The 11,484-nt window shown below is 50.3% G+C and overlaps 6 protein-coding genes across 6 annotated transcripts in view; 3 read left to right on the top strand and 3 right to left on the bottom strand.

Annotated features, from left to right (window-relative positions):
• ASPZODRAFT_273914 (hypothetical protein) overlaps window positions 1-452 on the top strand; it is an 881-nt gene extending 429 nt beyond the window's left edge. The window contains exon 2 of the mRNA XM_022728093.1: window positions 29-452. Coding sequence (XP_022585342.1) covers window positions 29-258 — 230 coding nt within the window. The 3' untranslated portion in view covers window positions 259-452. The remainder of the gene's footprint in view (window positions 1-28) is intronic.
• Window positions 453-658: 206 nt separating this feature from the next.
• On the top strand, window positions 659-1,790 carry ASPZODRAFT_148239 (hypothetical protein; the record flags this gene model as incomplete). Its single annotated transcript, XM_022725346.1, has 3 exons — window positions 659-743; window positions 803-1,073; window positions 1,127-1,790. The coding sequence occupies 3 exons, from the start codon at window positions 659-661 to the stop codon at window positions 1,788-1,790; spliced, it is 1,020 nt and encodes a 339-aa protein (XP_022585343.1).
• Window positions 1,791-2,034: 244 nt separating this feature from the next.
• Window positions 2,035-3,548, bottom strand: ASPZODRAFT_86491 (hypothetical protein; the record flags this gene model as incomplete). Its single annotated transcript, XM_022730290.1, has 2 exons — window positions 2,035-3,226; window positions 3,272-3,548. The coding sequence occupies 2 exons, from the start codon at window positions 3,546-3,548 to the stop codon at window positions 2,493-2,495; spliced, it is 1,011 nt and encodes a 336-aa protein (XP_022585344.1). The 3' UTR covers window positions 2,035-2,492.
• A 2,725-nt stretch (window positions 3,549-6,273) lies between these two features.
• Window positions 6,274-7,593, bottom strand: ASPZODRAFT_11681 (hypothetical protein; the record flags this gene model as incomplete). Its single annotated transcript, XM_022721148.1, has 2 exons — window positions 6,274-7,218; window positions 7,285-7,593. 2 exons carry the CDS (start codon window positions 7,591-7,593, stop codon window positions 6,274-6,276), a joined length of 1,254 nt encoding a protein of 417 aa, XP_022585345.1.
• Window positions 7,594-7,871: 278 nt separating this feature from the next.
• On the bottom strand, window positions 7,872-8,993 carry ASPZODRAFT_126786 (hypothetical protein). Its single transcript, XM_022721580.1, has 2 exons — window positions 8,674-8,993; window positions 7,872-8,599 (listed from the first exon to the last, which is right to left on the bottom strand). The coding sequence occupies exons 1-2, from the start codon at window positions 8,966-8,968 to the stop codon at window positions 8,331-8,333; spliced, it is 564 nt and encodes a 187-aa protein (XP_022585346.1). The 5' UTR covers window positions 8,969-8,993; the 3' UTR covers window positions 7,872-8,330.
• Window positions 8,994-9,876: 883 nt separating this feature from the next.
• On the top strand, window positions 9,877-10,865 carry ASPZODRAFT_21352 (hypothetical protein; the record flags this gene model as incomplete). Its single annotated transcript, XM_022727848.1, has 2 exons — window positions 9,877-10,171; window positions 10,233-10,865. The coding sequence occupies 2 exons, from the start codon at window positions 9,877-9,879 to the stop codon at window positions 10,733-10,735; spliced, it is 798 nt and encodes a 265-aa protein (XP_022585347.1). The 3' UTR covers window positions 10,736-10,865.
• Between the last annotated feature and the right edge of the window lie 619 nt (window positions 10,866-11,484).

Raw genomic sequence — 11,484 nt, forward strand, 5'->3', positions numbered from 1 at the left:
CCGCATCTTCCTCGTGTTGATTCGGAAGCCATTGCCAGGCCGGTCAGGGTCAAATTCCTCGTTCTAGAATCCGTTGATGGTGATCAGACCGCACGGAGATATGCATGGCCTGTGCCGGAGCACAATCGTGCCGGAAGAACACCAACAACACCCGGTCCTTCATCTCTCTCCCTCACTCTTTTTTTTTTTTCCCCCCAACAGAATAATACTAACTACTGTGGAGAGAATCGGAAAAGGAGTGATCATGGCAAAATGTGATCAGACGGTCTGTGGATCCTCCTCCATTCCCTGTGGAGTTGAACTTGGCACCAATGATAGGCGAAAACAAACGAAGCGATGACCGTTGCTGTCAGTGTTCTTGTCCTTGACTCCGTTCACTCCGTTCTGGGGCCTTTTTTTTTTCCCCTGTGTTTTTCTCCCCTAGTGGTGTTTTATTTTTATTTTCATTTTTATTAATTTTTATTTTTTTTTCCTTTTTTCTGTTTTGCTTTTTTCTCTCTTTCTCTCTGATTCATTGCCTAGTTCTTTTTGCCGAAGTTGGTATAAGAGGCCGCCGGGTTGCTCTATCATACCACACCATTACCCTTACATCACTACCACTTATATCAGATCAGATCACCTCACATCTCATTCATAGGCATCAATTATGTCTCTCACAATGAAACATGTTGACCGCAAAGCTCTCTACACCGATCTTCCCACCCGGGTTGAGTATCTGAAGGGGTTTCTAGACTTTGGCACTGGTACGCTCTGCCTCTCCTGCTGTCTGTTGTACGATACCTTGACTGATTGTTTGGAGTAGATGACATTGCTGTTCTGACAACTGGGCAGAAGCATCTGCGAATGCTGATCCCCAAGGTGGTCCAAGGAGTATACGCCAAGCTGCTGGAGACGGATATCACGGCCCGCGTGTTCCACACGCGGGACTCGGCGTCCGAGGAGGAGATCGAGGAGTACATGTGTGATGACAGCCCGCCGATCCAGCGGCGGAAGATGCACCTGCGCTGGTATCTGACCAAGCTGTGTTCGGAGCCGACGCAGATGGAGTTTTGGAAGTACTTGGATAAAGTGGGGTGAGTTTAACCCTTAACCCTTTTATTTGAGCATCCGTTAAATGCTATTATAGGTTAATGCATGTCGGCCGCGAACGAAGACACGCCCTGAACGTGGAATACATCTATATTGGCGTATGCCTGGGATACATCCAGGACGCGATGACGGAAGGGATCCTCCAGTTGCCCAAGGTGTCGTTACAGTACAAGGTTTCGCTGATGCGGGCGTTCAACAAGCTGATCTGGATCCAAAACGATCTGTTTGCGCGTTGGCGACTCCGTGATGGGGAGGAGTACCAAGAGGATATTGAAGCAGGGTTGCGGCGGGAAGAAGAAGAAAAGGAACAAACACAAACACAAGCACATACCGCACATACCGCACATACCGCACACACCGCACACACTGCACATCGTCAATCCCCGGAAAGCAGACACAGCGGCCACAGTGGAAGCAGCAGTATCGCACCCTCACGCCCGGAGACGCCGCTCGACGACTGGGCCTCGGTGCTGACGCGCAACACGAGCGTCATGTCGCTGGCGACCTCGACCTCGACCTCGGACGCGAGATCCGTCTCGGACGCCCGTTCGGTTTCCTCCACCTCGACCTTACCCAAACGCTCGAGCACAGTCCTCTCCGCGGCGCCGCCGAAACATTCCGGGTGTCCGTTTGCTGGCGTCGCGGAAATGCCGCGCCAGCAGTTCCAATCTAGTACCAGAATTTGGTCGGAGAGGCGGTAATTGTAATTTGCTTCTCTATTCTATCGTATCGGTATTACTGGGTTAGGATAGGAGTACGGTTTGGAAAAAGGATAGACTATAGATAATATACCTTGTTTTATTGAGTCACTGTTCTCGACTGTAGTCATACAGGTAGTAGTAGTAGTAGTAGTAGTAGTAGTAGTGCAGCCACACTTAAGCTACTATCACTAGTCGCAAGCCATGGCGATCTTCGGCCTGGCCTGGCTCAGATCATGGTGAAACTGATTAGTACGGAGTAAACTAACTACCTAGTACTAGTAGGCTAGTTGTGCCTTACGAGCTCGGATTCGGTCGGATTCGGACCTGGACTCGGCCCTATGATTTCTCCGCATCATACCCAGTTCTGCCTACTGATTCTACGGGACACCTAAGATACCTAAGATACCTAAGATAGGATAGGGTAAAAAACTCATAGATGCTATGTACATCACTTCACTGCCGTCAAAATCAAATGCGCCTCCCAATACAACGCCCGCTTCGTAACTGTAAAGACTGGCATAGATAACCCAGAAGGTGATGAAGATGATATGAGAACCGAATGAACGAGTGGTATCTGAGATGCTAAACGGGTTGATGCGAGTTGGTTGCCGATTTGCTGTTGAAAGATTCTTTGCTTGCGAGATTATTTGCCAAGTTGGTTTATATCAACTTATCACTTTGGAGAGAGAGAGAGAGAGAGATCTATGCTCGGTACCGATTACTCGCTCGGAAAGCGGCCAGGTCGATGGACTCGATCGAGGGCGACGAGTCGTCATCCACCTCGATTGCCGAACCAGGGGTGCCGGCCTTTTCATTGCGAGCCAGCGGCTTCTTCCCCGAGGCAGGGGCGGCAGGGGCGGCGGGCATATCTGATGTGGTGGTGGCGGTGGCGGCGGCGACCTCTTGCTGTTCCTTCAACCGCTCCGCTTTGAGTCGCTCCACCTCGTTGGCGGCCATCTCCTGCAGCAGGGTAAACTTGCTCTCTACGCTCTCCAGTAGCGCCGAGCATTCACCTACGCGAAGGAACTGGTGCGCCGCCGACTCGCACAGCCCGTGCGCCAGCTCGAGCTGTTTGTCGGCAAAATCAAACGACGAGTCTTTGGTGATCCCCTTGCTGTTGGTAGTTGTTGAATTGGTGGCGGTGTTGTTGTTGTTTTGTGCGCTACTAGGGGCCGGCCCCCGGTTTCGTGTTCTGCGGATGGAAGCCATCAGGGGATCCACGCCACTCTCGCCCAGTGCGCCGCCGTTATTGTCGGCTTCCACGGTGAACCGGAGCACGGCAGGTGGCCGAGCCATTTGTGACATCTTGCCGCGGCGGAGATAGTTGCGGGCGGTACCGATGTGGCGGACGATTTCTTCGAGCGTCTCTTGCGTGTGGCCGTCGTAGTGGATGACTAGATTATTTCGAAAGCTGACCATACTTGCACCGCCAGCGTCTTCTTCTTGTTCCCTTTTTTGTTGTTTTCCTTCTTCCCCTTCACTCGAGCTCAGCGAGCGGACCTCCTCGTTGCCTCGTTTCCTCGGAATCCCCGAAGCCAACACGTCGGACGTGCCCTTCTCAGTATGGATAGAACAGACAGAGCTATTCTTGCGTCGCCGCGGCGAACGGACAACGGCTAGTTTCTTAAACGCAGCAGAGAACTCGGCGTGTTTGGCGGTCGTGTGGACGACCAGGTCTGAGACCTGGTTGATCCAGGTGGGCACATTGTCGGAGAGGTGGGAGAAGGCGTCGAGGGCGTCGATTTGTGTGCGAGCCATGGCTAGCCTGGCACAAGAAGAGGAAAAACCGTCAAGGATAATGGAAACAAGAGAAGCAGAAGCAGAAGAAGAGAAAAAGGAATACAATATCGTCAATCGTCAATCGTGAATTCAGTCTCTCCCGGTTCCGTTTGAGAGAAAGAGAAAGGAAGGGAGAAAGCGGGAGAGAGGGGGGGAGAGGACGAGAAGACGAGGACGAGGATGAGGCGCGGCAGAGAGCGAGAAGGACAAAGGACAAACAAGCAAAGCGGGAGAAGCAAGTGAGCAACTTCTTTCTAGGCCGGGTCCGCCTGGACTAGTTAAGCGTGGTGGGCCACTACTGTCAGTGTCTTGCGTCAATTAGAAGCAGCACCGCAGCAGGCAAGGCCAGCGAGTCAAGCTGCAAGCTGTTCGGCTGTAGAGCTGTAACCTGTAATGATCGATATCCAGCTAATGTGAGCGTTGGAAGCGCCTTGACGTTGGAGCTTCACAAGGAGGGGAAGAGGGAGAGAGAGAGAGAGAGACAGAGAGAGACAGAGAGAATGAAAATGACAGACGCCGGGGGAGGAGACGCGGGACAGAAGGCAGCGAAGCGTTGTGGAAAAGGAGGACACGGCTGTATTGTAATATGCGTATGGTACTGTTAGTGTAGTACTGTATGGTACTGACAGTCAAATTCTTCGGCCAGCAGCACTTGTAGTAGATATTTAAGATATTATTAGATAGTTCTTGCTATTGAATATTAATATATCATCTTATTCCTTTATTCCTTTATTCATTCATTCCTTTATTCCTCTTATATACTCTTATATCTATTTGGTTCTTGTCGGATAAATATAGAGGTATTTATTCCCTGTACTCCGTACACCACGATATACCCTGCAATAGCCCACTCCCCTGTCATTGATTGCTGACCACCCACCCCCTCCTCCTCCCTCTCTCCTCCGGCGGTGGTCTACTACAGTCTACATATATTAATATGCATGTGCCAGGCCAGGTTGCCAGCGCTAAAACCGGCGGTGAGCATCGTGTAGTAATGTAGGCATTGTCTTGGTAAAGAATCTCCAAAGTACGAAGTTGTAGTTATACCAAGTTATCCTACAAAGTATACTCCGTAGTACTTTAATTATTCTTCTTTAGTACGGAGTATGGAGTATGACTCGAGTAGAGTTACTTCTGTAGGTACAGAGTAACTATGGAGTACATACAGACTGGAGACGGGTAACCGGTCGGAGTCTCCATACTTGTAATTAATATTCTTTGTTCTCTCCCACCAATAATATATAATAAGATTATTTACTGTCATTATGATAGATTATTCTCAATATTATTGTACCACCTTGATGAATACCTACAACTATTGTATTCACTAGATATCTATTGTCTTAAGTACTTCAACCTCCTAGTACTACTCCAAAGTAATACTCCGTACTTTACTCCGTACTTCTACTCAACCGTTGTGGGCTGACGACGGCTCGCCCGCGGAAGTGCGGCCGAATCCGCCGGATGGACCGGCCCACGCCCGCAACTCCACCAACCTGATCTGATACACTGATTGGTGCTACGGAGTCCTACCGAGTACGAGTTGATATGTAGTAGTGGTCTGATTCGTAGTATTTAGGTACTTTATAGAGAGTATAGCTCTGGAATAATGGTGAATGTGTAGATACTTGTTGATTCATTGATCATAGAGTCTATCTGGTATAGAGTAGAATGAGATTGAACTAGTAGTGGTCTACCAGTAGATTTCGATATTCGTGCCGCACTACAGCACCTGACTGAAAAGGGTATCTTCAGTACTTACCTAGTACCTAGGTAGTACCTATCTAGAGGTAACTAGTACTCTATTACGACTAGGTACATATATGCAGACTAACTATTATTAATCCTGATACAACTACGGAGTATAGTTACGGAGTAGTCTACTTACAGTGTACTAAGCGAAGAAATTGCGCAATGTCTGCAGCTTGGAGTTCCATAGTAAATATAGTAAGGTAGTATACTGTACAGAGTAGTACAGAGTAGTCTGTACTACTAGTATTTCCATACGCTATTGCATGGAGTATACGGAGTATGGTGTACTACATAATAGTAATGTCGCATATCTACCCATATGGAATGGGAGATCTAATTCATATATCAAGATGCAGATCGATCGATGTAGTAATGGTACCTGACTACCTTACATAGTCAACCATCGGGTAGTTAACTACTAACTAGGCACCTAGATAGAGGACGAGTGTAAAGTACTAAGATGATGCAATCACCAAGTCTCGAGATTCTTCAAGTTCATAGAGATAAATAGTAATAGACAGCGTCATCAATTCTGTATGGAATCTATAACTATTGAAATCATCATATCATCATCATGTATGTAGTAGTATGCTAGCTGGTATCATGCAAGAACAATAAGACAACCAAAGAAACAGAAAATGTACAGACAGGATCCCATCCCGATGTCGCCCTCATCGCTGTCGACTGCCCCAACATGACTCAATCGCCACGGGTTCAATCGACTCCACGACCGGTCAATCATCGACAAACAGCCCCTGCTTGCGCTGCTGTACCAGTCCACAAGGGGGAATACAAGATCCAACAACAAAAAGAAAACGCCAGTAAAAACAGAAAAAAACAAAAAACAGGGAAAAAAGATCGTCTTCCACCCAGGTGTACCAAGTACCTACTACCAACAGTCGAAACGGCGCGCCGCAGTGATCCCTTTCCCCGGCTTGGAGGCAGTAGACCATCACTGGCCACTCCGCCAAACCTCCACCCAATTGTCCAACGCCTGTTTGGCTGCGTGAAGAGCTGTGACCGCTTCGTTCCACCTGGTCTCTGCTTCTTCAAGGCGCTGCTGCAGCTCTCTGCTGAGAACTGTATGCTGGGACAAAAGGGCGGCCCCTTCGAGCGTGTCGCGCGGGAAGGGGGGGAAAGACCGCGGCCCAGGAGCTGGGGCGACAGTAGTAGCGCCAGCAGCAGCGGTGTCGTCGCCGGTTTGTGGTCGAACGGGAGCGACGGCAGAGTCGGTCTGGACGACCGTCTCGACGGCAACCCGATCGCCGTTAGGCTTGCGCCCCCGACGAGATCGCTTCCGAGGAGGTTCAACCCCGTCTCCGGTGCTGGCCACTACCACCACGTCGTCGTCCGCAGCGGCTGCCGCACGCGTAGGGCGAGGAGGAGCATCGGCAACGCCCGAAGGCGCATCGCTCTCCTGCGAACCCCCTTCTTCTTCTTCTTCTTCAACAAACTTGCGTTTGCGGAGCGTGCGGCCCTGGGACTGCCTTGACAAAGAAGCTGTGGTCTCACCCACGGGGCCGGACTCGTGGTTGACCGCTACCGCACAGGTCGGGCTTGAAGGCTCCGGAGAGACCTTCCCACCTTCATCCCCGGGTTTATCGCCCACGAACCGGACCTTCTGGACCCTCTTCTTCGCTGGTGGGGGAGTCTCGCTCTCCGCGCCCACCGGGGCAGCCGCGCCGTTGTCATTGCCGGCGTCATCCTTGACGGCTCCGGCCGTGGCAGAGACTGCATCGTCCGCCCCTCGTTTCCGTTTCCGGGAGGGGACGTTGTCTTCGCCGGGGGTCACCGCGCGACGATGAGGACAACGTATCTTCGACCGCTTGCAGCTCGCGCAGGCCGGCGTCAATTTTACCCCATCAGATGGATTGGCTGCTGATGGGGGGAGACGCCTCTATACACATCAGCAAACATACACACAGAAAAAAAAGAAGAAAAGATAGGATGGATGAAAGATTACCTTGCGACTGTTGGCAGTCCCCTGGCTGGGGGACACGTCGTCGCCCTTGTCACCACCAGTGGCTTCCTCAGCCGCGACCTGGAGTTGGACAGGCAGCTCCTGACCACCGGACTCCTCCTCGTTTGTTTCGTTGCCCTGCGCAGCGGGCTTCAAAGCAGCTGGAGTCTTAGCTGCTACCAGTCCAGGGTCCGAAGACCGAGCACTGGCCTGCGCACAAGCGAGGCACATTCCTGTGACGGTGGCCAGGAAGCCTGTTGGACGACGGCCCCCACAGCTCTTGCAAACTGGCTGGTTCTTGACAGTCGCCATTTGCAATAGGGAACTGTTTCTTTCGAGTCATGTTAGCTGAGTCCTCAAATCGACTGGACAGGAGAGACGGGCTTACCTTGTGTTCAATTTGAAATCAGGAGGAGCGATTCTCGACTCGACTGATCTGAGAAGGGTTAGCAGGTCCTTCGACAGTCTCTTTCTTTGACGACTAGAAGGGTGCTTATCCTTGTCCTTACTTTTTCTTCGCGAGCGGCGAGCCACCAAACAGAGACGGTCTCTGGAACGAAGCAGCTTGTCTGTGCTGGCTTGAGGAGGATGAGGATGATGAGGAGGAGAAGGAAGAGTCAACGCAAGCAAGGCACAGGAATCAAGAGGCAAGAGGCAGGAGGCAATGAATGCTGGAGAGTGTCTCTAGAAAAAGTTTCTCTGTGGTTGGGAGGAGAAGAGAAGAGAGAAGGAGGGAGAGAAGAGGAGGATGGAGAGAAGAGAAAAAAGACTTAAATAATGCCGCACATTGAGAGATTTTCTCTATATTCACTGGAGACAGTTTGTATCTCTCACTTTACCTTACTCTCAGTTGGAGACTAACGAATATCATTGGAGATATAGACAGGTGTTTCGAGGCTGGTCCACATAAAGTGGCCTATAAAATTATGAAGAAGTGAGAAGAAGCAAACTTGATACCAGTTAGTGTATACACGAAGAAGTGAGAGTAAGCAAGACTGGTGATAGTGACACCTGCTTCCCCACCGGGGATGGAAACAGTCCCATCACATCTACGGCCACAGCTCAACCTCTTCCCAATCCCCTGACTCATCTCCGTCATAGACAGAATCCGCATTGGTGAGCCTCCACTTCCATCGTCGCGGCTGTTCGTAGTCTGCCAGGTCGAGTCTGTCCACCTCCACGGGCCGAATGACAACCACCCTGAAGTTCTTCCTCGCAACCGGGTCGTGTAGATCCTCCACCTTCTGTCCCAGTTTCAAAGCAGGGTCTGACGGGATTTCAGAGCGTGGGCGGCCTGGCGGAGGGTTCTTGAATGAGCCTGACAGATTAGCAACGTTAGTGAATAAAAAATTGTAGGAACAGAGCAAATGCTGAACAGAGAACTAGACCTACCTCTCATGACAGGCGTATGATTCGCGAAATAGGTCGTCACCTCTCTCTCCCACGACCACGTCGATTGACTGCCCTCTTCTGATCCGGCCTTCACCCTCATTGCCTTCTTGATCTCTGCGCGGGCCGTCTGCTCCCCCTCCTCCTCCCTCGCGGCGCCAATCCCAAACGCCAGCCCCTTCACCCGCCACTGCGTCGCCATATCCCGCAACCAGAACACTGCCTCAACCGCATGTCCTGACCGGGAGTTGATCTCCTGCAGCTTCTCCATCCTCACATCCGTCGTAAAGGAAAGCATATCGCTTTCGAACACCGCCGGGTTCCGCCCTTCGGGTTCCTGTTTCTTCAATGCCTCCTCTGCAGACGAGTGAAGTTGTGGTTCAGGCCAGAAGCCACGAAACCCACACGTTCGCACCCGAGGTAAAGGGGTCCCTTTCTCGTCGACCGAGACGGTTGCCAGGCTGAACTCCTTTATCGAGCTCTCGTCGAGCTGGGAGGAGAGACTATCGCGCCATGGCGCGCGGGGAATATTCGTCATCATCGAACGCGTATATATGAATCTCCTTGCTATATATATTAGTTCTTCCTAGCTTCCATAAAGACGGATTCCCCTGATAATTGAGGAGAATGGTTGTTTGGTGGGCTTGCCTGGGTGAACCCCGCGTCGAAGCGATAAGGCGTTGGTTATGAGTCGTAGCGGTGCCAGGATGGATTCGCCAGAGGTATATCAATCTACCAAGTGGAAGCATATAATTTCAAGACTAGATACCATAAGATTGTCTAGCAATTGCAATTCTTGCACCACAGGAATTGTTATTTGGCTAAGTGTGACGTCGCAGTGGGATGACGTGCTGATATCTTATCGTGGGCTCTGGCTTTCTCAAGACTTGAGCCTCATATTAAATATTAGGTCTGAGATTCAGATGGCTTAAACCTCGAGTGTTAAAGGATAAATCTCTCCTTAGTGAGCACAGAAAGCGCTATGATAATATGATAGAATAGATATCTCGGGGCTTTCAGCTGCCAGGGGCCTGACACTGCCTGTTTCACTGATGGTTGTACATACTACTCATGCAATACCAATACTACTACAGACCAGATAACTAGTGCTTACTCTCTCTCTCTCTCTCTCTTAAATATGAAGTACCACCTACATACTACATATTTCATTTGGTAGTTGTGCTTCTTTTCGCCCTGACGACCACCATGACCACTACAGTAGTGCCAACCACCACGGTAGTGCCCTTGACAACCACCTTTACTCCTCCCTCCTCATGCCTCAGTGATATCTACGTGGGAAGCAGCGCCGTCTCTGTGTCTGGATCAGTAACCGGTGTAAACACCTGGTTCAAGCTCGGTCCAGCCACTCCTTCGATCTGCCTGCCGCCGGACTGGAGCGCCAGTTCTTATTACTCGCCGGGGATATGTCCCAGCGGATACAGCGTTAACTGCAGCACAGCTATACCGATTGATAGCGCTGCCACCGAGATCCTTGCCACATGTTGTTCAAGGTAACTGTCTACCTTGATATATTTATACTATATATGATACTGACTTCCAAGTGGCTACTGGTGTCAAACAGAAACCTCTTATCCATGGTACACCGAGCAGTGTACCTGGAACGCCCCCGCGAACATACAAACTGTACACTACGAATGGAACAGTGGCGACTTCCACAGCATCAGTCGGTAGTACGGGCGGATTCAATGCATACGGAGTGTCCATCCGTTATCTGACAACGGGCTTGACTCCTGCGACGGTGTCGGCAACAGCAACAGCAACAGCAACAGCAAGTACAACAAGCTCTGGTCTCTCCGCTGGAGCGGACGCAAGGATCGGTGTGGGCGTCGCGGTCGCTGTGCTGATCCTTGCGCTGGCAGGATGGTGGTGGTGGAGGAGGGTTCATACGAGAAAGGCTGAGCTGGGGGAACTGCCCCAATCGGAGCCTATGCTGCCCCCAAGTGCCCCGAAGACTGAGCTGGGAGGTGCCCCTAAGACAGAGCTACAAGGCACCCCTAATGCTGAGCTGGCAGCCATCCCTGTCGCAGAGCTGCCTACAAACTAGACATAAGCAGTGTGCTATTTGTTAATCACTTGGTCCTCCCGGAGAGCAAAACTCTCCTTCTCCAAGCAGAAGTCTGTCTTGACTATGGTTCTATTCTCTTTGCAGACAGCAGATAAGAACGTTTCCTGGCACTCTCAGCAGATCATGGCATTCCGATCAGACGCCAGAGATCGATCACATTAGGCCATCGACGTCTCCGGTCTGACGTAGCACATCAGCCCTGAGCAAACTGTTGGCAGGGGTTTCGTTCTTTTTTTTTTTTTTTTTTTCTCTAGGGTTGACGTGTTTTTGCTGACATCATGTTGACTAGACAGGGATTTACTGGCAAGGCTCTCTCTCAACCTGATGCATTGCCTTGCTCAAGTTGTCCTTGCAACCCTCGGCGAGCCTTTCGATCCTGCTGGCAAATGAGGCTCTGATGCGCAGACAATGGGCAAGATGCATTTTCAACCGAGTCTACAGAGTGATTGTCGGCACTAAACACATTATGCCCTGTATAGATTTATATGCCACACAGCTATACTGGTCTGACATCTAACTAAACCTATATTATATGGCCTCTTGGAATATCCAATTAACCTGAACAGCAAGCCATATGTCCTTCTATGTATTTATTTTTACTTGACTTGCATAAGATAATATAAATAGTATTTTTACATTGACCAGCACTATATCATCGTAAGGGATAGTCATTAGCACTATATGGTGGAAGTTGGTCTTAATTACTATAGTTATACTATATAAGATAT

This window comes from Penicilliopsis zonata, assembly GCF_001890105.1.
Source record: "Penicilliopsis zonata CBS 506.65 unplaced genomic scaffold ASPZOscaffold_1, whole genome shotgun sequence".
Classification (NCBI taxonomy): Eukaryota; Fungi; Ascomycota; class Eurotiomycetes; order Eurotiales; family Aspergillaceae; genus Penicilliopsis; species Penicilliopsis zonata.

Excerpts from the sequence above, each read along its gene's own strand:
- ASPZODRAFT_126786 (XM_022721580.1), bottom strand. The coding sequence starts at position 8,968 with ATGCTTTCCTTTACGACGGATGTGAGGATGGAGAAGCTGCAGGAGATC. Across the intron at positions 8,600-8,673 it reads TCATACGCCTGTCATGAGAG|GCTCATTCAAGAACCCTCCG; the intron begins GTAGGTCTAGTT and ends CTAATCTGTCAG.